At 50.4% G+C, this 25,895-nt stretch overlaps 1 protein-coding gene across 2 annotated transcripts in view; it reads right to left on the reverse strand.

Annotated features, from left to right (window-relative positions):
- Positions 1–1,599: 1,599 nt before the first annotated feature.
- Positions 1,600–25,895, reverse strand: part of DDX21 (DExD-box helicase 21) — a 156,898-nt gene continuing 132,602 nt past the window's right edge. For both annotated transcript variants that reach the window (XM_029609157.1, XM_029609156.1), the window contains one exon: positions 1,600–2,001. In XM_029609157.1, coding sequence (XP_029465017.1) covers positions 1,798–2,001 — 204 coding nt within the window. In that variant the 3' untranslated portion in view covers positions 1,600–1,797. The remainder of the gene's footprint in view (positions 2,002–25,895) is intronic.

The raw sequence follows: 25,895 nt of genomic DNA on the forward strand, positions 1-25,895 counted from the left end.
TAAATTCCCCCTCCTCCTCTCTTTGGTAACTTGCTTGCTGCAGCTACTGCACTCTACAGCATTGATCTTCTGCTCTTGTGCAGGGCCAGGGAGCCTGTTGGGAACTGGTTCTGGTATGGGGGGACCACTTCAAACACTGCATTGATGGCACTAGACAGCAGGTAGTTTGGCAAGTGGGGGAGGGGAGGTAGGATTTAAATGCTGTATCAGTGAGCGCTTTCACAGGTGTAGGGGGGTGGGCCTCGAAACGCAGCACATGCGTTGAACCTGCACAGGCTGAAGGCCTTGAACCACTGCCTCTGCAGCTCTGGAGCTGCTCTTTAATCAGCCTAAACTTTGGTTTAAACTGATTTTCTCCCCATTTCTCCATCTTTGGAAAAATCCAGGAATTTGTGTGTAAAAATCTATTTTGCTCCATTGATTTTTCTCCTGTTTTTGTTCATGTCATAATAAACCCTGACATTCCCAGGAAAAATAAAATTAATAAAAAACAAAAATGAAGGTCCCTAAAGATAGAGGATAGCGGGACCTCTCACTCATCCACCCTAAAAAACTATAGCATTTCAACATGAAAATGTAGATAATATGCTTCAAGCAAGGTCATAAAGCATACAATTCCCATAAACAATGCATATAGTGCTCAATATGGTCACTCTGTTCATGGTTTACGTGAATTATATGCTTTATGCCCCTCTGACACCCAAATTACTTGTCTAGCTTTTCTGCCATTTCATTTTTTTGTTCTGGAGCGTGTCTTTGCTTTGCCTAAACAGACTAAAAGCATCTCACTGAATTAAAGATGTCTGGGAAAACAAAGCAGTAAAGCTCAGCTTAGAAATTGCATACATCAGATGACTAAAGAATGATGGCCTACCAGCTGCACAATAACTCAAGGACCCAGCAAACATAAGAATAGATAATTGGAACCAACTAATAGAGGTGTGGCCTAGTGATTAGAACAGCAAACTGAGAATCAGGGAAGCCAGAATTCAAATTCTACAGCTCTCACTGTTATTCCTTATGACCTTAGCAAGTCACTTCACCTTCCATTCCATTAGACAGTTATGAGGTCCATTCACTGACTAACATTATGTATTACAGACACAGAGGCATTCCATTAGATAGGTAGAAGTTGTGAGGCCTCAATCGCTAATGGTTCGTAAAAATAAATAAATAAATACATCTACCAATTTCAGCTAACACCATTTAAGTATGTACCCAAACAGAAAGGCTTGTGTACAGTGGAATACAGAAAATGAAGGCAAATGCTCAAAGAGGGTGAGGAAGGAAAACAATCTTAACTGGTAACCAGGGATGCAAGACTTCAAATACCACTTCCAGCTTTGTGAAGATCCACATGCATAGTTCTGTGACGAGGTCTTCACAAGCATTGATCAGACTCTGTGATAGCTTAGTTTGTAAATACTAAATAAGCAGCATATGATGGTATTCAGTGATTTCACAGCAGTCACTTAATGTTCTGGTACTGGGAAAGAGTAGCCCAGTGGTAAAAGATCCCTGGTCATGGAACAGAGCTAGACTGGAATCGGTAAGGAAGGAAGTTATGGACACACAGTGGAGGAGGAAGTTAAAAACCAATAGAATGAAAAAAATATTTTTAATGATCTTTGCCTAATTTTATTACAGTGCGGGTTATGTTTGTAGCCATCCTCAGTAATCTTATACTGCACTGGATGGGCCATGGATTGCAAGTACTTAAGTATGTACGTAAGAATGCATTACTGTTAATAAAGAGACTATGGAGTCCAGTCTGAGGCATGGGACAGATGAAGCAGATTACTGATTGAACGTTCTGTCAAAGCTTCTTTTCTGTCCTCTGTTTCTGAATCTTTCATTTCTATTAAATCCACCACCGCCGCGTCTCCGGCCCCTGTCTCTCATGCGGGGAGAGCACCTCTCTCTCTCATGGGGGGACTCTTCCAGGTCTGGCAACTCTGAGGCTACAGACAACTGCCAACGCCTGGAGTCCTTCCAGCTTGCCTGCAAAAACAAAAAAAGCAGAGATTACATGGATCAAATCTAAAATATATAAGACAGCATGTTCTATTTTGGGAAGAAAGAGGGGGAAAGAGTTCCTTTAAATGAGCTAAGAGCACAAATGAGCTGTTCCTGTGGCTCCGGCTGCAGTACTGTGGGCTGTTGTATGGCGGGGGGGGGGGGGGGGGGGGGGGGGGGGGGGGGGGATTGTGTCCAAACCCCTCATTTGCCGAGGCTGATTGGCCCTGGGCATATCACAAAGGTACATAAATTCAGGCTGGGAAAGGAAGGAAGATAGCTGTGAGCAATGCTGAGAGTGCTGTGTGCTTCAGATGCTGGACTCCTGTGAGGGAAGCTGGAGATTAGCCAAATGATGAGTAAAAAAAACAAAACACAAAGGATAATTTTAGTACCCAGGAAGTTCCAAATAAACTGTTTTATTATAAGACTACAAATTACAAGCCAATCAGAAATTCATCTTGTAATGTATTTTTTTTAAATCGCAATTTAGTTAGATGCATTCACAGGGAATCTCCAGAAGTCATACACAGACAAAAAGACAGATTTTGCTGATTATTCCTGCAGATAATGCTTAGATACTGCCTTCAGTCCAGCAGACTACACCAAATTAAAATAATGGCGGGAGTCGCAAGACCCAGTCTATGTCAGGAAATTCTTGCAGCATATGCGCTCATAGTTTTGGTCTGGTTTACTACTATATCTCGTTTGCATTTTGTATGCCTGTCAGGGGCATGCACATGGGATTTGACTGCTGAAACTATTCCACTATGCCATGTCTCCATTTATTTGCTGGAGATCAATAAATAATAGCAAATATTCTTGCAGGTCTCCACATCTGGCAAAGCCTGCATTTCAGACATTTGTTGATAATTACTCTTTTGCTGAAGTCAGCACATTCAGCAATTTTTCATCTTCTATCTTAGCAAGTCTGTCACGAGTCAGCCTTCAGCAAATTGTGATGCCTGAAGGGCTATTAAAAGCATTAAGTGCAGTATATAACAAATCATACTGACTGTCAAAGCCAGTAAGGAGCTCTCAGAGCTTCCCAGGCATGCCTTCTTGGATCAAGAGAGAGGGGCTAAAGATGAGAGAAAGCGCAGATGCTTACCTGTAACTGGTGTTCTCCTAGGAGAGCAAGATCTTAGTTCTCACATGTGGGTGACATCATCAGATGGAGCCCGGCATGGAAAAGTTTTGTCAAAGTTTCTAGAAACTTTCGACTGGCAGACTGAGCATGCCCAGCCTGCTGCTATCAGCGCAGCCACTCAAGGTCCCATTTCAGTCTTGTAACATAGCAAACGTATGAGCGAGAAAAATAACATAACAAACCGAAGGTGAACCCAACATTGTGGGGAGGTGGGCGGGATTCCTGAGGACTAACATCCTGCTGTCCTAGAAGAACACCTGCTACAGGTAAGCAACTACGCTTTCTCGTAGGACAAGCAGGATGGTAGCCCTCACATGTGGGTGATTACAGAGCTCCAGACTGCCCCCTGTGAACAGAGGGATCCACAGTGGCCGAACAAGGTGCCAATGGGCACAACAACTGCAGCGTTGTGGGAAACAGGGACAGTCTGGCCCCACTGAGGGCACAATGAGAACAGTTGGGTTCAGGATTGGAATAGATTACGGAGGACAGACTGGCCAAAAGCACTGTCCTGGCAACTATCCCTGTCGAGACAATAGTGAGCCACGAATGTATGGAGAGAACTCCAGGTCACGGCCCTGCAGATTTCGGCAAGAGGGACCGCATGCAGATGGGCCACTGACACCGCATAGCCCGCACAGAGTGAGCCTTCACCCTGCCAGTCAGCTGGAGGCCTGCCTGCTCATAGCAGAAGGCAATGCAATCCACTAGCTAGTTGGATAGGGTCTGCTTCCCCACTGCTGTTCCTAGCCTGTTGGTGTCAAAAGACACAAAGAGCTGGGTGGACTGTCTGTGACTCACTGTACGGTCTAAATAGAAAGCGAGCGCCCACTTGCAGTCTAGGGTGTGCAGAGCACATTCCCCAGATGAGAATGAGACCGTGGGAAGGATGATTGATTGGCTGATGTGAAAAGCAGTCACCACCTTTGGCAGAAATAAGAACATGCCATATTGGGTCAGACCAAGAGTCCATCAAGCCCAGCATTCTGTTTCCAACAGTGGCCAATCCATGCCATAAAAACCTGGCAAGTACCCAAAAACTAAGTCTATCCCATGCTACTGGACGCGTGCGCAACACCACACGATCATGGAAGAAATTTGTGTAGAGAGCGTACGTAACCAGGGCCTGGATCTCACTCATCTTGCGAGTGGAAGTGATCGCCACCAGGAACATAACTTTCCAGGTGAGGAACTTCAGGTCATAGGATTTGAGAGGCTCCAACGGATGCCGCATGAGCCTCGCCAGGACAATGTTGAGATCCCATGGGGGTGCCAGCGGACGAAGCAGGTGCTTCAGTTGGACCAGGCCCCGCGTGAAGCGCCCAACAAGTGGCTGGACTGAAATGAGTGCCCCAGCAACCCCCTGGTGGTAGGTGCTGAGGTGAACTCGGACCGAGCTGGTCTGGAGACCAGACTTGGATAGGTGCCACAGATAATCCAGCAGGTGGGGGAGCAGGCAGGAGAAAGGGTCCAGTCCATGGCCCCTGCACCAGATGGAGAAACACTTCCACTTTAAGCTGTAAGACTTCCAAGTGGAAGGTTTCCAGGATTCAATCAAGACCTTGGAGACCCCGTCCAAGAGCTGCAAGGGCTGGAGGATCGATCATGCGCTCAACATCCACACTGTGAGGGCCAGGGCCTGGAGGTTCAGGTGGTGCAAGGTGCCCTGGTTCTGCGATAGGAGGTCAGGGGCCATCCCCAGCGGAACTGGTGCACTCATGGACAGGTCCTGGAGCAGAGGAAACCACACCTACCTTGGCCAGAAGGGCACCACCAGTATCATGGTCCCCTCGTCCTCTTGAAGCTTCAGAGTCTTAAAGAGGAGCGGAATTGGGGGGTACGAATACAGGATTCCTTGTCTCCAGTGAAGGGAGAAGGCATTGCAGGCCAGAAGATCCTTCCCCAGTATAAGGGAGTAGAACATGCTCACCTTGTGATTGTGGGGAGAGGCAAAAAGGTCCATGTCCGGCGTGCCCCAGGACGGAATAGGCTGGCTGCTACCGCTGGGTTCAAGGACCACTCATGCGGCTGGAAGGATCAACTGAGATGGTCCGCCAACGTGTTTAGGTGGCCCGGCAGGAATGTGGCTTGAGATGGCCCAATCCCAGACCTGCAACTCCTCCTGGCAGAGGGGGAAGGAGCCTATGCCTCCCTGCTTGTTGATGAACCACATCTCCACTTGGTTGTCTGTTCTGAAGAGGATGACCTTGGAGGACAGCCTGTCCTGGAAGGCCCACAGGGCATACCGGATCGCCTGCAACTCCAGAAATTTTCTGGCAACGGGACTCAGCCGCAGTCCAAAGGCTCTGAGTATGCAGGTCGTCCTTGTGGGCCCCCCACTCGAGGAGTCGGTGGTGAGGGTCATCTGGGGTGGGGAAGGCTGGAATAGGAGTCCTATTTCCAGATTGGATTCCCACTAGGCTAGGGAGAGACAGGGCAGTCTGTTACAGTCACTAGCGCTTCCAAATCCCAGGATGCCTGCTGCCATTGACATCATAAGGCCCACTGCGGGTCCCTCATGTGGAGGCGGGCCAAGAGGGTCACGTGGACTGAGGCCGCCATATGGCCCAACAGGTGGAGCAGGAGACGGGCTGGTACCGGCACCTTGTTGCGAACGAGGGTAGCCAGTGAAGAGAGGGCAATTGCTTGATCCCTGGGCAGAAAAGCCTTCGCTTGTGCAGTATCCAACCTGGCACTGATGAGTCCAGCTGTGGAGACAGGGTGAGGTGTGACTGGGGAAGTAGATAATGAATCCCAGGGTCTGTAAGGTAATGAATTCCAGGGTCTGTAAGGTACTGACTGTCAAGGCTAGAGCAGTCATGGCCCCAGAGTGTGAATCGCTCTAGATCAGTCTGTCGTCCAGGTATGGAAAGACATGGACCGAGCAACACCTGAGGTAGGCTGCCAAACATTTCGTGAAGACGCATGGGGCTGATGCCAGCCCAAAGGGCAGCACTTTGCATTGAAAATGTGCCATCCCCACCGGAAAGCGAAGGTACTTCCTGTGGCTGGGGACAACTGCAATTCAGGCATAAGCCTCCTTCAAGTCAAGGGAGCAAAACCAGTCTCCTCTTTGGAGGAGCGGAATCAGCGTGTCCAGAGAGACCATTTTGAATTTTTCCTCATAAGAAAACTGTTCAATGCCCTGAAGTCGAGACTGGGGCGCAGGCTGCCGTTCCTCTTCGTAATAAGGAAGTACCTCGAGTAGAAGCCGTGTCCCCACTTTTTGCGGGGAACCGGTTCTACCGCGCCTGCTGCTAGAAGGGCAGAAAGTTCCAATTGGAGGATGACCTGATGGGCAGACCAATCCCACAATGGGCATGGGGGAGCGATCTCCGGAAGCCTGCTGAAGTTTAGGCGGTAGCCCTTGTGGACAATGGCAAGGACCCAATGGTCCGAAGTGATCGCTTCTCAGTGGCGGGCAAAGAAAAGGAGCCTGCCACAGACTGGGGGATCGGCTGCCATGGGCACGAGCGTTTGACTTGTGCCCCCTCGCCGCTAGTCAAAAGCCAGCAGATGGGGCCTGCTGGGGCCCTCTGTTCCCACTGCTGTCAACCTCGGCCTCTGGGACTGGGCCGAGGTGGCTGAGTGCGGGCAGCTGGGGGGAAGTATTTCTTTGGCTGGTAGAAGGGCTTGTACCTGACGTCGTGTCTACCTACCTCTAGGCCCAGCATAGCAAGGGCTGTAGTTGACTCCTGCTGTTGCTGGGTGAGGGTCTCTGCAAAATCTTGAACTTGCTTCCACAAGTTGCGGTCATATTGTGTCATGTATAGCTGGTAGGCTGCAATTTGGGCCACCAACATCGCCCCCTGAAACATCTTCCTCCCAATGCCATCGAGCTCCCGGTGTTCATGCCCCGGAGGGGCAGACACGTGTTCGGGATTGTCTGGCCTTTTTGAGTGCGGACTCCACCACCGCAGACTGGTGGGGTAAGTGCTGCCACTCAAAGCTTACTGCCTGTTGAACCAGGTAAGTCGCAGCAGCTTTCCTGTTCACTGGGGCCACCGACACCGGGTGTTCCCACATGCAGAGGAGAAGCTCTTTAAAGATGTTGTGGACCGGTACCGCCACAACCTCTTTTGGAGTGTCGATGAACTGGAGGGACCTCCAGCATCTTATGATGGGAGTCCTCCTCCGACTGGGGTTGGAAGGGGATGGCCTCTGCCATTGCCCTCATGAAGTTAGTGAGAGATAGGTCCTCGGGTGGGGAGCGACACCGTTCCTCCGGAGGGGAAGGCATCGAGAGGGGATCGTCATAGGGGCCCCCCTCTCCGAGAGGGGGCTCCTATGACCCACCCCGTGGGTCATAGGGGCCCTCCTCCTCACTAGGGTATGGGTGCCGAGGGTGCACCAATGGCATCGATAATCCCTTGGGCAAATGTTTTCCGTGCCAGGCTCCATCTGATGATGTGAGGACTACCATCCTGCTTGTCCTAGGAGAAAAGGCTAATCTGGCCAAAAGATAAAAATAAAACAAAGCGCAGACCACATGAAGGTGTAAGTCAGCTACTTTGTGCCTTTACCACAATTTAGAGATGAAATTACCTTATGCAGGCATACAGTTGGTCTGGGATTTCCAGACAACAACATGTGCAAAAGTTCTAATATGAACACTGAGCTCCTAACTGTCTCATAACTGATTACTCCATACCTTCTTCTTTCTTACAAAGGTTTATCATAGAATCCGAAAAAAAAAAATGCTACCACCCATTTCCTTTAATGTACAAAATTTCCAAGAAGCAAGGTTTTGCCAGGCCATATTGCCCAACACACGGTGTGTGGGGTGTTAAAAAAATGCATAAAGGCCTGTTGCCCCCAAGCAGACTTCTATAACTTCCAATTAATCCCACAAGACTGAGAAATAATAATGCATGCCGCCATGCCCAACATAAGCACCAGATTGAAGTAGCAAAAATTGAAAATACGTGCAGTTATGATTTTTTTTTCCTCACTGTGCCAAGTTTAATGATTGTGCAAGATATAAAATTCAGAAGCTGCACACAAGCTTGTCACAAATACTAAAATGAAACAGTACTATGTTTTGCAATGCAACATGCAAGGGAAGATATTAATATATATGTACATCTTTGGTATGCTCCTCCTACAGAACAAATCCCACCAACTGTAATTGGATGAAATCTCAGTGTTTTGAAAAAAAAAAAAAGAAAAAACAAAGCTGCTAAATTACACATTTAAGTCATTCTCTCTTCAGAGATGTTTTTATGATGAAAAGAGGTAAATATGAAAACTTCTTTGTTGCCAATAAATAAAGTAGTATGGTTGCCATGTTAGTTTAATAAAGTTGTCATCCAGTGGACTAATGTACTACATTTCTTGACTACCTTTTGAGAGATAGACGCCCTTCATCAAGTCAAAACACAATAAGCAAGTAAAGGCAAAGGATGATGTTGCCTGAATATGTAAGTCATTCACAGATTACACTACAGTGGTGGCATGAAGGGGAAGAGGTTATGTGGTGGAGGGGGTTTAAGTGTTAAAGCAAAGAGAAAATGACAGGGAGACAGCTGGATTATATTTAGTAATTTATATGATAATCCGAGCCCTTTTACATTTAGTCTGAACTGTCTGATCATTTTACATTTTGAATGTCTTGCATTATTTGATAATTCTGAATTTCCTTTTTAGTATCCCATTCATAGAGATCATTGATGCACTGATCTGGTCTCAAAAAACTGTGCCCCTCTCCCCAGATGTATTTCCTTGCTCCTCTTTATGATATCTTGTGTCTTCTCTAACTTCTGGCCTCTTTCATCAATACAGCATCATCTCTCTTCCCATTTGCTAAAGTGAACAGTATATATAGGAAGCCCTCTATTTCAGACCTTTTAAGTTAGATTCAGGAGTTACATGAAGCCTGGTGAGGTGATGTCACTAAGAAGAGTGCCAGGGAATCACTCTCCTCAAAGCAGTACAATGTCCAATAGGCATGCCTTGGTGCATTCCTCTTCAGACAAAAGAAAGTAATGCTTTAAAATAAGTCAGTTTTTATAGTATTATATATTACTAAATTCCAGGTTATTTTACTGAAAATAGGCCTTAGTGCTGGAACCAATCCATTTCTAAAAATATTGCTCTTATAGAACAATCTATTTCCACATAATGTTTTGACTTAAGACAAGGCTTTCAGAAACCAAATGTGTCTAGGGACAGTAATTTTCAAATAGATGCCTGGGCGCACATATACATGTATGCGTTGACGCGCATCCAAAGACGCAGCCATTTTATAACATGTGCACACATATGCATGTATAGTATAAAATAGCCTAGCTGCATCTGAGTGCCTAATTTTAGGCTTGTGTGTGCCAAGCAGCATATGTTGGCTTACAGACCCACAACTGCCTGTATTTTAAAACAGATGCACATCCAGGCGAGGACCAGTTCATACACCAGTTTGCCCAGTGTTCAGCTAGGTCATCCTACCCCCCTTGTTCTTTAAGCTGCACGCCCCTCAGTTCCCCAGATCCCTCACTGATGCATGTAAATTTTTTTTTTTTAACTTACACCTCCCTCCATAGCAGAAGTAAGGTTATGTGGCACTGGTCCTGGGCGAATGCCCAGGCACATAGATACTTGCATTCACATCTCTCGGATCCGCCCTGCCCCAGAACACCAAACCTTGCCACTTATTTTATTTATTTATTTAACAGTTTTTTATACCGACCTTCATAGTAAATTACCATATCGGATCGGTTTACAGTTTAACAAAGGGAAAAAAGAAAACTAGAGTAACAAATTCACGTAAACGAAAGATAACAATAAGTAGGAATAAGTCAAAGTTACAATCAACAGGGGGCGAGAACTTGGAAGCTTGCAACAAGCTGGAAAGAAGAAAGGCCAGTAAAAGTAATTTTACCACAGCGTGTACAAGTTAATAAACTTAAGAACGGTACTTTAACCTGAATGTCTCAGAGTCCATTTATTTTTTCTTTGAGAAACGGAGAGCCAGACCAGGTAGGAAAGAAGGCCAACTAGTGATTGTCTGGTGGTTCAGGGAAGGCTTGGTGAAAGAGCCAGGTTTTAAGTCTTTTTCTGAAAGTTAAAAGGCTTGGCTCCAGTCTGAGGTTTGATGGGATACTGTTCCAAATAGAAGGGCCTGCTATCGAAAAGGCTCTGTCTTTGGTCATAGCGAGGCGTGTGGCTTTAGTGGGGGGAACATTAAGAGTGCCTTTGTAAATGTCTCTAGTTGGTCTGTTAGAGGAGTAGAGTTTGAAAGGTATTTCCAGGTCAAGTTGAAGTTGATGATGGATGGTTTTATGGATTAAGGTGATTGATTTGTATAGAATTCTGTAATTTACTGGTAACCAGTGTAGGTTCCTGAGAATTGGTGATATGTATTCGTAGCGGCTGGTACTGGTCAACAATCTTGCTGCCGCATTTTGAATCATCTGCAGAGGTTTGGTAGTGGATTTGGGGAGTCCTAGTAGAAGGGCGCTGCAGTAGTCTATTTTGGCGAACAGTAGCGCTTGGAGGACTGTCCTGAAGTCGTGGAAGAATAAGAGCGGTTTAAGTCGTTTTAGGACCTGTAATCTGTAAAAGCAATCTTTCGTTGTTCTGTTGACCATTTTCCTTAGGTTTAGTCGATTGTCTAGAATCACCCCAAGATCTCTAACCTGCTTACATGTGATTTGAGAGTTGAGTGGTGTTGGTTGGTGGATATTGATATCATTTGAGGAGATGAGGAGAAGCTCTGTCTTAGAGGCGTTGAGGACCAAGTTTAAGCTGTTGAGTAGATTGGTGATGGATAGTAGGCAGTTCCCTGTACGTACCAGGATCAGTCCAGACTGCTGGGTTATGCCTCCCCTCCAGCAGATGGTGTCAGAGAGAAAACTGAAAGCACCTCCCAGATATACTGGTGTGCCACCTGCTATCCTTCAGTATTTCCTCTGACTCCAGCAGATTGAGAGACATAACCTGCGGTCCTGTCTATCCTGACAAAAAATCTTTCAGGTGTCATTTACTAATTATTACTTGTTAGTTATACTGTCTAGATCAATTAGTTGGTTCTCTAACTAGTTTAAAAAAAAAAAAGAGTTTTAGTTTATTTCGTTTATTGTCCCTTTTTCTGGTTCAGCGCAGCGTGTTATTCACTGCAGCATAGAGGCAGGCTGTGAGAACATTGCTCTCATTCTTTTTCCCGGTGTTGTGTCCCTTTTGGTCCGGGGGAAAGACTACCGGTGGTCCGGTCACCCTCCCCCATCTATCTCTGCTTTATGCCAGGTGTTTTAACCTGAAGAGGGCCTTGTTTATTTGTTAAAAAAAAAAAAAAAAAAAAAAGTTAATTAAATTTAGAATTAAAGATTAAGGACCCGTAAGCCCTGTTGGAAACAGGCTGCGGTCCGTTGTAGCCCTAGCCTGCCGCACTGACCGGGGACTCCGGAGGGGGTGAGGTTTCTTCACCCAGCGAATTTGCCAGTCTCAGAGACAGCTTTTTTGGCGCGAATTTACTGCTCCCAGACCCAGCTACTTACTTTTGGGCGCCCTTTTCTGCAGCTTCAGGATGCCCCGATCTTCGGCCTGCACGGCCTGTGGCAAGGCGGGGGCGCGACTCTCCAGGGAGGGTCCCTGCTCCCACTGCATTCCCGGGGGCGAGGGACCCTCCCGGGGGCCGAGCGCAGCCCACAGCACGGCTTCTCGTCCTTCCTCGGAGCGATTAAGCAGGCTGGCAGCTGCGCGGTCCTTAGCCCCGCCTCCCACTGTTAGGGAGCCGGCGGCCATTTTGACCACGCGGCAGCCTGCTGATTCGGCATCGGAGGAGGAGGATTTTTCTTTTAACTCTCCTCCTGCCCTAAGCCCGTGCCGTGAGTCGGATTTGGAGGCGCCTCGAGCCCCTCCCCCTCGGGACCAGCCCGCGGGGGGCTCCAACAAAAGGAAAGTGCCTTTTTTTCTTCCAAATTTGTCTTGTTAATGCATCAGGCGTTTTTAGACGCGGAGGCAGGCTGGGAGCCGGAGGAACCCCCTCCCCCTACGGTCCCCAGAGTTTCCCCTGAGCAAGGACGGTCTGGGTCTCAGGACAAAGTGGGGGGGTTCGGATGCTGCTAGAATTTATTCCCTAGGGGGAAAGGGAGGTCCGGGAGCTCCGGATTTTACCCAGGGGTCTCCGGATGGCACATGATCTCCGGATGGCACAGGGACAGAGGTCTCTGACGCTCAGGGAGCGCTCAAAGGCGATGACCCCCAGATGCTGCGCCTCTTTGGCAAAGATGAACTTAACTTTTTAATCCTTCATGTTTTGAAGGAGTTAGAAATCCCAGCGCCGCAGCAGGACACTGACACTTCCACAGGGGACATAGCTATGGCAGGTCTAAGGGCCCCCCCGCAGACTTTTCCTTTACATGCCAAGGTCTTACAGATCGTGTCCAAAGAATGTGAGGTGCCGGAGGCATCCCTGCGCGTTAGCAGGGCAATGAATAAGTTGTATCCCCTGTCAGCGGATTCTTTGGATATTTTTAAGGTCCCTTCCGTGGATTCGGCAGTGACTGCTGTGGTTCAGCATACTACCATTCCTGTCACGGGAGGGGTAGCCTTGAAGGATCTCCAAGACCAAAAGTTAGAGGTTCTGTTAAAGCGCATTTTTGTGATAGCAGCCTTAGGGGTCCATGCAGCGGCATGTAGCAGTATGGTTCAGCGCGCTACTCTCCGCTGGGTTCAACAATTGCTTACCACATGGGGAGCTCCCACCAGCCGAGGCTGAGCAAGCCAACTGTGTGGAAGCGGCGGTTGTTTACACGGCGGATGCCTTGTATGATTTGTTGAGAACCTCGGCCCGCAGCATGTCATCGGCGGTCGCTGCTCGGCGTTTGCTGTGGCTTAGGCGTTGGTCGACGGATGCCTCGTCAAAATCGAGCCTCGCCTCCTTTCCCTTCAAGGGAAAATTATTGTTTGGTGAGGAGCTGGATCCGCTCATCAAAGACTTGGGGGACAACAAGGTGTACAAGTTACCGGAGGACAAGCCCCGTTCTTTTCATTCTTTTGGAAATGTACGGTCCCGATTTCGGGGCCAACGCTGGTTTCGCATGGGAAGGGGGGCCCCTTTCCCGCAGAAACAGCAGGTCCCCAGGTCTCAGCCTTGGTCTCCTTCCTTTCGAGGCAGACGTCCACAGCGTCTGGGATCCTCGCAGAACTTACCCGCCGGAAAGCCTTCGCAATGAAGGCGTGCAGGCCCATTCCTCCCTTCCCCGCATCGGAGGTCGGTTGTCTCTGTTTTGGGAGGAATGGGTCAAGGTCACATCGGATCAGTGGGTCCTCGACGTCGTTCGCTACGGCTACGAGTTGGAGTTTGCTCGTCCCCTCCGGGATCTTTTTATGATCTCCCCCTGCGGGTCTCAGGAAAAGAGGCAGATTATCGCCCACACGGTACACAGGTTACGGGCTCTCGGAGCAATATTGCCTGTTCCTCCGGAGGAGACCAGAACAGACAGGTATTCCATTTACTTCGTGGTCCCAAAGAAGGAAGGTACGTTTCGCCCAATTTTGGATTTGAAAAGAGTGAACGTGGCCTTGCGCGTTCCCCGATTTCGTATGGAGATGCTCAGATCTGTTATTGTGGCCGTCCACAAGGGAGCATTTTTGGCTTCTTTGGATCTAGCCGAGGCGTATCTTCATATCGGGATCAGGGAACGTCACCAGAGGTACCTAAGATTCACAGTATTGGGGGAGCACTTCCAGTTTTTGCGCCCTTCCGTTTGGGCTAGCAACAGCCCCGAGGGTATTCACCAAGGTTCTCATAGTAGTCGCAGCTTATCTGCGACGCCACGGAATTCTGGTGCATCCCTATTTGGACGATTGGCTAATCCGGGCGACGTCGCAGGAGGCGTGCAAGCGGGCAGTCCAGTCGGTGGTGCAGCAACTTCAATCGCTAGGTTGGGTGGTCCACTTTGCGAACAGCCAGTTGGTCCCGAGTCAACAGTTGGAATTTTTGGGGGCGCGTTTCGTTACCTTGGAAGGCAAGGTATTCCTCACTCAGCGGAGACTAGAGAACCTGATGTTTCAGGTGCAGGCCTTACTAGATCTCCCGTTGCCCACGGCCTGGGATTATTTACAAGTCATTGGTCATATGGTGTCTACTGTGGAGATGGTGCCGTGGGCATTTTCTCATATACGTCCTTTACAGCGCGCTCTCCTCTCCCGTTGGGGCCAGAAATCAGAAATCGGGAGATTACGGCACCCAATTGCCGCTGCTGGAGCCGGCTCGTTCCAGCTTAGCTGGGTGGTTAATCCCAGACAATTTATTGCCAGGGCGGTACGTCTCGCCTTGCGCCAACTTCTCCCGTTGGTACAAGGGCGGGCAGTGTGAGTTCTGTCAGACAACGCATCCACAGTAGCGTATATAAATCGCCAAGGCGGCACGAGAAGTCGGCCGGTAGCGGACGAAGCGTCATTGTTAATGTCCTGGGCGGAACGTCATCTCTCCCGCATAGCGGCCACCCACAGAGCGGGCGTCGACAACGTACAAGCGGATTATCTAAGTCGTCAATACTTGGATCCCGGAGAGTGGGAGCTCTCGGCCGAGGCAATGAGTCTCATCACCCGGCGATGGGGAATGCCGCGTCTGGACCTGATGGCGACTCGGCAAAATGCACAGGCAGCGCGTTTCTTCAGGCGAGAACACGGTTCGGAGGGGGTAGATGCCCTGGTGCTTCCATGGCCTCGTCACATCCTCCTCTATGGGTTTCCCCCGTGGCCTCTAATAGGCAAAGTGTTAAGACGCATAGAATCCCATCGCGGGCCAGTGATTCTTTTGGCCCCGGAGTGGCCTAGAAGACCGTGGTTCACGGATCTAGTCAACCTGGCGCGGGACGGACCCTTAAGGTTGGGTCATCTTCAGGGCCTGCTTCGCCAGGGACCCGTATTTTTCGAGCGGGCGGACCGCTTCTGTCTGGCGGCTTGGCTTATGAAAGGAAGCAGTTGAGGAGGAAAGGATATTCAGAGCCTGTCATTTCCACCCTACTGCGGGCGAGAAGGCCCTCCACCACGCTAGCCTACGCCAGAGTGTGGAAAGTGTTTGACGCCTGGTGCGCGGCAGCTAAAGTTCCACCGCGCCGGGCCTCGGTAAGGAGTATCCTTACGTTCCTGCAGGCGGGCTTGACAAAGGGTTTGGCGTACAGCTCTCTGAGGGTTCAGGTAGCGGCCCTGGGGTGTTTGAGGGGTAAGGTAGACGGATTCTCTCTCGCGTGCTACCCGGATGTAGCTTGTTTTTTGCGTGGCGTTCGGAACTTGCATCCCCCATTTAGACCCCCTTGTCCTTCTTGGAATTTGAATTTGGTGCTCAAAGGTCTCAACTCGGCCCCTCTCACGCTCAAGACCGTGTTCCTAGTGGCCACTGCGTCAGCCCGTCGGGTGTCGGAGCTTCAGGCACCTTCTTGTAGGGAACCGGTTTTGCGTATTTCAGATGCCGGCGTGTCTCTGCGTACGGTTCCTTCGTTCTTGCCGAAGGTGGTATCGGCTTTTCATGTTCATCAGACGGTGGAATTGCCTTCCTTCTCGGCGTCGGACCTAAAGTCTTCGCGCGGTTCCGATTTGAAGCGTCTAGAGGTGCGGCGAGTGATCATGCGATATTTGGAGGTCACTAATGCATTCAGACGGTCGGATCCTTTGTTTGTCCTATGGCAGGGGCCCAAGAAGGGCCTACAGGCATCGAAAGCAACTATTGCTCGTTGGTTGAAAAGTTCGATCGCATCCACGTACATTGGCTGTGGTAAGTCTGTTCCTGAGGGGCTTAAGGCACACTCACTGCGTTCTCAAGCAACTTCCTGGGCAGAAAGTCGTTTAGTTTCTAGCCAGGAGATTTGCAGAGCAGCCACGTGAAAGTCGTTGCATACCTTCGCTCGTCATTATCGGATTGATGTTAGGGGAGCATCAGCTGATTCTGTTGGCAGCAGTGTCATTCGAGCGGGTCTCTCTGGGTCCCACCCCAATTAAGGCGGCTTGGGTACATCCCAGCAGTCTGGACTGATCCTGGTACGTACAGGGAAAGGAAAATTATGTTTCTTACCTGATAATTTTCGTTCCTGTAGTACCAAGGATCAGTCCAGACGCCCGCCCGATGTTGAGTGTCAGGAGAGTCCGCTCCAATAACCAGTTTCTATACATAGCTTTTCGATATTTCAACAAGGTAGGTACCTATCCCTTTTTTCTTTGCTTTTAGAGGGTGGTGCCTTTTTGAGGTTACGTTGATGTTTGCCAGGTTTTTGGCAGGGGAGAGTTTTACTCTAGACAGTTGCCATGTTTTTCATTAGTGGCTAAGTTGGCGGAGGATTTGGTTTTGCCTATCTTCTGCTTTGTTATACTTTATACTGAAGGATAGCAGGTGGCACACCAGTATATCTGGGAGGTGCTTTCAGTTTTCTCTCTGACTCCATCTGCTGGAGGGGAGGCATAACCCAGCAGTCTGGACTGATCCTTGGTACTACAGGAACGAAAATTATCAGGTAAGAAACATAATTTTCCTTTATTCCAATGGGTGAGCGCTTTTGAGATTGATTCTGTTATGGGGATTAGATTCTTTCTCTGATGCAAGATATTTGCGCATCGGCATATGTGCACGCATCTATCCGCATTATAAAATCAAGTGAACATGCGCTAATGCTAGATGCACGCCTATCTCCTAATTTTGACGTGTGTCAAGCTTTTAAAATTCACCTTTAAGTCTGAGGTCTTTCTGTAGAGTACAGTACAGCACTTCCATTTGAAGTTCCATTCACTGAGGGGAAAAAAGTGCTTGGTTCTGATCCTTTATCCAATTTATTTTTTTTTTTTTAAATCCAGACACCCTGCAGCCCAACTTGACCGCCCACCCTATTGCTCACTCTGACAGTCCCCTTTCCAATCCCTGCCTGACCACTCTATGAGCTCACTATGACCTCCCCCCTCCTTGCAGCCCAACCTGCTTTGATGCTGCCACCTCTCCCTCCCATGTGATTCAAAGTCTCACCACAACCATTTGAACCATATGATTCAACTGAGAAACACAGAGTTCAAACAATTCAGCTGAACCTATGAATTGTACAGGAGAGGTGGCAGAAGCAGCAGCGTGTTAAAAGCACTGGGTTAGCTAGCCTGTTTAGGTTATGGGAGAGTGAGCAGGGAAGAGGTGTTCCAAGGCAGTTCCATCACTGGGAAATATCCATTATCCAGAATGGAGAAATTAACCACCTGATAATTTCATTTTCCTTAGTGTAGACAATGATTGTGCTCCCCTGCCAGCAGATTGAGATGGCGTCAGTTTCAAAGCTGACATCACCCTAGATACACCCCTGCATTGACCTCAGCCCTTCAGTATGCTCTTCAAAAGCCACTGTGGACATACTATTGAAAAAACTTGATTGAAAATGGATAATCGTAACTACTCAACCAAACACTGAACTCCAGTAAGATTAGAGATGCCCTGATCGAGGTACTGAACAACGGTTTACCCGTAATCTCTTGGAATAGATATCCACTCCATGGTTGAATCCTTGGCACTGTTCATGGGCAGCCGGGGGCTGGATGCTGAGTCCATCTGTCTACACTAAGAAAAACGAAATCATCAGATAAGTAATTTCTCCATTTCTTAGCCTGCAGCCAGATGGACTCAGGACCAATGGGATAAAGAAAAGCTACTCCTGATAGGGGCGGGAGGCTGCCCGCAGTCTGGTTAATACCACCCTTGCAAAGGCTGCGTATTCTCGGCCCTGTACGTCCAGGCAACAGAATCTGGAGAAGGTTTGCAACGACTGTTGTCGTTTGGCAGATATCGACGGGGGACAGCAGTCTAACTTCCGCCCATGAGACTACCTGAGCCCTGGTGGAATGAGCTTTAACCTGAGAAAGTAATGGCTTTCCTGCCTCCACACAGGCTCCCGTGACCATCTCCTTAATCCAACGATCTATGGTAGCCTGCAAAGCTGGTTCACCTTGCTGCTTTCCACTGTGAAGGATAAATAGGCGGTCTGTCTTTTGGACCGGTTCTGAAACTTCCAGATATTACATCAAATGCCTACTGACATTCAAATCACAGAGGCAGCGGTATTCCTCCGCATCCCTGGCTTATCTAGGGAAGGCAACGAAATGGACTGATTCAAATGAAACTCCGACAAGAAGGATGGAATGGTACGAAGCTGTAACATGCCTTGAGTCATCTGGAGGAAGGGTTCCTGACACAATAATGCCTGCAGTTCAGAGATGCAACGCGCTGAGCCACCAGGAACACCTTTTTCGAGGTTGTTAAACACAAGAAAAGACCATGCAGTGGCCGAAAGGAGGGCCCTGCCAAAAATTCCAATATTAGATTAAGATTCCACAAGGGAACCGGCCAACTTAGAGGTGGCCAAAAGTACTTCATCCCTTTCAGAAAATGGGCCGCATCCGGATGAGCTGACAGGGAGGTCCCGTTCACCTCGCCCCTGAAACAGACAAGAGCCACTACCTGCACCTTCAAGGAGTTAAGAGCCAAACCTTTATTCAAGCTGTCCTGCAAAAATTCCAGAATAAGTGGGATTTTGACTGCCTGAGGGGGGACATCGCGTTCCTTGCACAAGGCCTCAAATACTCTCCAGACCCACACATATGCTAGGGGCACAGAGAACTTCTGAGCACAGAGTAAGGTGGCAATTACCGCTGCAGAATATCCTCGCTTCATGAGGCGAGCCCTCTCAAGGGCCAGACCATAAGACAGAATTGAGTCGGATCCTCGAGAAGGACCGGTCCCTGCTATACCAGGTCCCTGTGCTGTGGGAGGCACAGGAGGGTCTCCACTAGGAGTCTCTGCATGTCCACATATCACGGACGCTGGGGCCAATCTGGAGCTACTAGTAGGATTAATCCCATGGTGCTTGATTCTGTGAACGATCCTATCTAGCAAGGGCCATGGAGGGAAGGTATATAGCAACTCTTCTTCCGGCCAGGTCTTAATGAGAGGTTGATCTCCAGATACCATGGATTTCTTCTGCAACTGAAGAATTGAGGAACCTTCGCATTGTGAGATGCGGCCAGCAGGTCGATGGACGAAAGGCCCCTGCGATCTGCTATCAGTTGAAAGACTTTGGCTGACAACACCTACTCTCCTGGATCCAGACTCTCCCTGCTTAGAAAGTCTGCTCTGACGTCTTTTGCTATGATGTGTGAGGTTGAGATCGTCTGTAGATGTATTTCTGCTCATTCCATAAGAAGGTCTATCTCCTGAGACACCTGCTGGTTCTCTGTTCCTCCCTGGTGGTTGATAGAGGCTACTGTTGTTGTGTTGTCTGACATTATGCAGACTGCTTGACCCTGGAATCTGTGGCTGAATTGCAAGCACACCAGCCTCACTACCGCGGTGCCAGGTAATTGATAATCCAGAGGGCCTCTTCCTCTGTCCAAAGTCCCTGGGCTATGAGTTCCTGACAGTGAGCTCCCCAGCCCCAAAGACTCACTTCCATTGTAAGAACCAGCCAGTTCGGGGAGGACAGGGACAGGGACATCCCCCCGATGAACCTCCTGCAGCCACCACCTTTGGGGAGAGAAAACTCCCATTGGTAAGTGGAGCCAAATCGAATAGTCTTGAGACTGTGAGTTCCAACGTGACAGCAGCAAGCGTAGAAGTGGGCGCATAGGTGCTCTCACCCACGGAACTACTTCCAAGGTTGCCGCCATCAAACAGAGAACTTGGAGCTAGCACCACACCATCGGGCGTATTGTGTTCATCAACTTCCATATCAGTGGGGTCGGGAGGAAGACTTTGCCCTGCCTGATGTTGAACAGGACTCCCAGATACTTCGACTGGGAATGCTCGAGACTGTTCTTTTCCAGGTTTACTACTCAACCGAGTTCCTGAAGCAAAGTCACCTTATTGGTCATCCGGGGACTTTCTTCCATGTACTTGGCCCGGATCAACCAGTCGTCCAAGTACGGGTGTACCAGGATTCCTTCTCAAGGCTGCCGCCACGACCACCATAAGCTTGGAAAATGTTCTTGGGGTGGTGCCTAGGCCAAAGGGCAGCACCCAGAACTGATAATGGTAACCCAGTACAGCAAAGCATAGGAAGCATTGGTGTTCTTGATGGATTGGAATATGTAGGTAGGCCTCGGATAGATCCAGGGAGGTCAGGAAGTCTCCCGGTTGTATGGCCATTATCACGGGGCATAAGGCTTCCATGCGGAAATGACTCACTCATAGGTGATGGTTGATACCCTTGAGGTCCAGGATGGGGCGAAAGGAACCTTCCTTCTTGGGTGCGATGAAACAGATGGAATAATGGAGATTACTTACCTGATAATCTCATTTTCCTTAGTGTAGGCAGATGGACTCATTACAAATGGGTATAGTGTGCTCGTGCTAGCAGTTGGAGACGGATCTGACGTTAGCACGTAGTACATATACCCCTGCAGGAAGTGCAGAAGCTCAGTAATCTTCCTTGCAAAAGCATTATGGATATATGTATGACTGACCGATTAATTAACTGAACATGATTAACCTGACCGATTGACAGTAGCTGGAGACCGCCAGTGTTCTCAACTGGAATGCGTCGACACCCGGCAGGGTGGATGCCCTATGTAAGAAAACATGGCTTACCTTGAATCGGTGAAACCCCATGTATATCGGCAGTCGGGCGGGATGCTGAGTCCATCTGCATACACTAAGGAAAACGAGATTATCAGGTAAGTAATCTCTCCATTTCCTAGTGTGTAGCAGATAGACTCATTACAAATGGGATGTACAAAAGCTACTCCCAGACTGGGTGGGAGGCTGCCCGAGGTCCATTTAGGATTGCCCTTGCAAATGCTGTCCCCTCCCTGGCCTGGACGTCCAGACGGTAGAATCTGGAGAAGGTATGGATGGAGGACCACGTTGCCGCTCTGCATATCTCCACAGGCGACAGCATCCTAGTTTCTGCCCAGGAGGCCGCTTGTGCTCTGGTAGAGAGAGCCTTGACTCATAGAAGTGGTGGTTTTCCCGCTTCTACGTAGGCCGCCTTGATAACTTCTTTGATCCAGCGAGCAATCGTCGCCCGTGAGGCCGCTTCACCTTGCCTCTTCCCACTGTGAAGGACGAACAGGTGGTCCGTCTTTCGTACTGCTTCTGACATTTCCAGGTATCTGGGCAGCAGCCTGCCGATGTCAAGATGACGCAGTATTCGACCTTCTTCCGACTTCTTCAAACCGTCCATGGTTGGCAAGGATATGGTTTGGTTGAGGTGGAAGTGTGAGACTACCTTGGGCAAGAAGGAAGGAACCGTGCGAAGATGGATAGCCCCTGGGGTGATTCTGAGAAACGGATCGCGGCAGGATAGCGCCTGTAGTTCTGAGATGCGACGCGCTGAGCATACGGCCAGCAAGAACACCATCTTTAAGGTTAACAAACGGATGGACAGGCCTCAGAGGGGTCTGAAGGCGGGTCCTGCTAGGAATTCCAAAACTAGGTTGAGGTTCCACAGGGGCACTGGCCACTTCAGTGGCGGGCGAATGTGTTTAACTCCTTTCAGGAAACGTGAAACGTCTGGGTGTATGGCAATGCTGTCGCCGTCACTCCTGGGGCCTTAGCAGGATAGCGCTGCCACCTGAACCTTGATTGAATTGAGGGACAGACCCTTCTGAAGTCCATCTTGCACGAAATCCAGAATGATGGGGATCTTAGCGGCATGTGGATTGGTGCTGCGAGTTTCGCACCAGGCTTCAAATACTCTCCAGATTCTTATATAAGTTAGTGATGTGGAGAACTTGCGTGCTCGGAGGAGTGTATCTATTACTGACCCCGAGTATCCCCTTTTCTTCAGTCTAGCCCTCTCAATGGCCAGACCGTAAGAGAGAATTGAGCTGGATCCTCGTGGAGAATGGGACCTTGGCGCAACAGGTCCCTGTGAGGGGGCAGGGGTAGAGGATCCCCTGCCAGTAGTCTTCTCATGTCTGCGTACCAGGGTCTTCTTGGCCAGTCCGGGGCCACCAGAAGAACTAGGCCTCTGTGCCGCTGAATCTTGTGTATAATGGCGCCCAGCAGGGGCCATGGAGGAAAGGTATATAGCAGGATCCCCTGAGGCCATGGCTGTACCAGGGCGTCGATCCCGTGGGATAGAGATTCTCGCCTGCGACTGAAGTATCTGGGTACTTGAGCGTTGGACCTGTCCGCTAGTAGGTCCATGCCCGGAGTCCCCCACTGATCCACAATCATCTGGAAGGCCGTGGATGTCAGCTGCCATTCCCCCGGGTTTAGGCTTTCTCTGCTGAGGAAGTCTGCCGTGGTGTTGTCCTTCCCGGCGATGTGGACGGCAGAGATGTCCTGGAGATTTGCTTCCTCCCAAGCCATCAGGGGGGCTACTTCTAGGGATACCTGTCGGCTTCTGGTTCCACCCTGTCGGTTGATGTACGCCACCGTGGTGGCATTGTCCGACATCACTCTGACTGCTCTGTTTCAAAGTCTGTGGGCAAATCGCAGGCATGCTAACCTGACTGCCTGTGCCTCTAGTCGGTTGATGTTCCACCCCAACTGTTCTCTGTTCCACCGCCCTTGGGCGGTGAGAGCTCTTCGCAGTGTGCTCCACAGCCGCTCAGGCTGGCATCTGTAGTGAGCAGAGTCCAGGTTGGGGAGGACATCTTTGACCCCCGGCTCATGTGGCTGGGCTGCAGATACCACCGTAACTGATTCCGTACTCTGGCCGGTAGAGGTAGATGCACGGTGTAGTTCTGTAATCGTGGGCTCCACCGAGATAGGAGGACGCGTTGTAACGGTCTCATATGAGCCCGTGCCCATGGTACCACTTCCAGAGTGGAGGCCATTAGGCCGAGGACCTGCAGGTAATCCCAAGCTGTGGGCCGGGTGGTGCTCAGCAGATGCTGCAAACGATTCCAGAGTTTTAATCTCCTCTTGGAGGTCAGGCTGACCTTATCTTCCTGGGTGTCAAATCAGACTCCTAGGTATTCCAGCGACTGCGAAGGCTGTAGGGAGCTCTTGTTTGTGTTGACTACCCATCCTAGGCTTTCCAGAAGAGATATAACTCTGTTGGTTGCCCGGTGCTCTCCTCCGGTGACTTTTGCCCTGATCAGCCAATCATCTAGGTAGGGATGGACGAGAATGCCTTCCTTCCGGAGTGATGCCGCCACCACTACTATTACCTTGGTAAAGGTCCGCGACGTGGTGGCTAACCCGAAGGGTAACGCCCGGAACTGAAAGTGCTGTTTCAGGACTTTGAAGCGTAAGTAGCGCTGGTGATCCCGATGGATTGGGATATGCAAATAAGCCTCTGACAGATCCAGGGATGTGAGATACTCCCCTGGCTGTATCGCACTTCGGACTGACCGCACAGTTTCCATGCGAAATTCTGGGACCGTTAAGTGCCGGTTGACTGACTTGAGGTCCAGGACGGGTCTGAAGGTGCCCCCCCTTCTTGGGTACGATGAAATAAATGGAATAATGCCCAGAATTTATCGCCCATGCAGGCACTTGGATTATGGCTTTTAGGGACAGGAGCATCCCCAAGGTGGCTTCCAGTGCCACCCTCTTGAGGGGTGGACAAGGAGATTCCACAAACCTGTCCGGAGGGAGACGAAGGAAGTCCAGGTAATACCCTTCTCGGATGATGGCGAGGACCCACTGGTCCGACGTAACCTCGGCCCATCTGCGGTAGAATAGGGTTAGCCTGCCCCCCATGGCTTCTTCCCCCAGATGGGCTGGCTGATTCTCATTGTGGGGTGCGGCTGGGACCCGAACCCGAGCCGGTTCCCCTCTTGTTGTGTCTGGTCCGAAAGGACTGGTTCCTGGTCTGAGAACGAGGTGCTTGGTAGCTAGACCTGTAAGGGTTGAAGCGTTGAGAGCTTCTACCTCTGGATGGCCTAGGGGCAGGGCGCTGGTTCCTCCTTGACTTGTCTTCCGGTAGACGGGGCAATGGAGAGGCGCCCCCATTTGTTAGCCAGTTTCTCGAGGTCAACTGCCGAATAGGAGGGATCCCTTAAAGGGCATTCTTGTAAGGCGCGTCTTGGAGGAGGAGTCGGCCAACCAATTTCGTAGCCAGAGCTGTCTCCTGGCTGTCACTGAGGACAACAGTCCCTTGGCTGCCGTGCGGACTAGGTCGGAGGCAGTGTCCGTGAGGAACGAGAGAGCGGATTCCATTTCTTCTCCCGGGGTGTTGTTCCTGGCTTGTGCAGCAGGTCGCAATTCGTAGGGACATGGCTGCCACCTCAAAGGCTTGTTTCAGAATGGCGTCCAGGCGTCTGTCATGTGCATCCTTGAGGGCCGCCCCTCCCTCCACTGGAATGGTGGTGCGCTTCACAATTGCGCAAACTATGGCGTCTATCGTGGGGCACGCCAGCTGCTCCTTGGTTGCCGGGTCCAGGGGGTATATGCTACACAAGGCCCGACCCCCTTTGAATGAGGCCTCCGGCGCATTCCACTCCAGATCGATTAGCTGCTGTGCTGCTTGTAGGAGGGGAAAATGGTGAGCCGTTTGACGCAGGCCCTCTAGCAGGGGGTTCATTCTAGGTTCCCCTGGGGAGCCTGGGCCTGGGATAGCCAGCTCCGACAGGCATTGAGAGACCAGGTCTGGAAGATCCTCCTTAAGAAAGAAGCGTCTCATGGTTCGATATGGCTCTATCCCCGAGGGAAGTTCTCCCTCCTCGGGGAGCTCGCCTTCTTCCTCAGAGTAATCTGAGTCCCTATAAGTGGGGCTTCCAGGCGGCGGGTGGTCGTGCCTAGGTCTTGAGGGGCCAGGGGCAGGGTCATCCGGTATGTATGGGTCCGTCCGGGGATCAGACTGCATCTTGACAAAGGCGTGAATCCCCTTGAATAATTCCACCCAGGAGAGCGAAGCAGGTTCTAGCCTTAGGGGCACCAGGTCGGTAGGGTTCCCTGGCTGCTCACCGTGGCCTGCTAGGTTCGGGGTGTTCCCTGAGGAACTGGCAGTTAATCTGGGCTGGGACCGGCCCTGGGCTGGAACTCCCAGGGCCTCCTCACATTGGGCACATAGGGAGTCTGCTTCCTCGCTCTGTGTGGCTCTGAGGTGGCATGCTGAGCAGAGGCCTAGAGCTCTTATGCCCGATTCTGGAGGTGCCGGCTCTGCGGGCGCATGGGCTCTCATACGCTCCATCGCGTCTGTTATCTGTACGCTCCGGTGTGCTCTCAGCCGAAAGTATGCGCCTATCAATGTGCGCCTATGAACGTGCGCCTATGAACGTGCGCCTATCAACGTGCGCCTATCAACGTGCGCCTATCAACGTGCGCCTATCAACGTGCGCCTATCAACGTGCGCCTATCAACGTGCGCCTATCAACGTGCGCCTATCAACGTGCGCCTATCAACGTGCGCCTAACATACGCGCCCGATGCCTGTGCGCTTAGCCTGAAACCTAGATCGAGGCGGCGAACCAGGGCAGATAGCGACGGCAAGCAGGCAGGCAAAATGGCGACCTCCTTGGCGGGCTGCCAAGTAGGCCGACCCCGCTAATCCTTGCTCTTCGGAGACCAGTAAAGTAAAGATGTACGCCTTTACCTGATCTTCGGCGCTTCCCGGCTGCGACCCGGGCGGTCTCCGGCTGCGTGGGGAGAGGGTGAGTACCGTCACCGCCGCGCTCGAGGAAGTGCACCCGCTGCCTCTAAGCCGCGCCCGAACTCGTCTCGCTCAGGGGCCAAGTCCTCACTGCGAACGGATCGGGACCGAGGCTGCCTCTATGCCGTGCCCGAGCCCTTCTCACTCGGGGGCTAGGTCCCTGCCGCGATCCGGCCACCGGACCGAGGTTTCTTACCTCTGAGGGACCATGGAAATCACCTC

Source organism: Rhinatrema bivittatum, chromosome 7 (assembly GCF_901001135.1).
Source record: "Rhinatrema bivittatum chromosome 7, aRhiBiv1.1, whole genome shotgun sequence".
NCBI classification, from domain to species: domain Eukaryota; kingdom Metazoa; phylum Chordata; class Amphibia; order Gymnophiona; family Rhinatrematidae; genus Rhinatrema; species Rhinatrema bivittatum.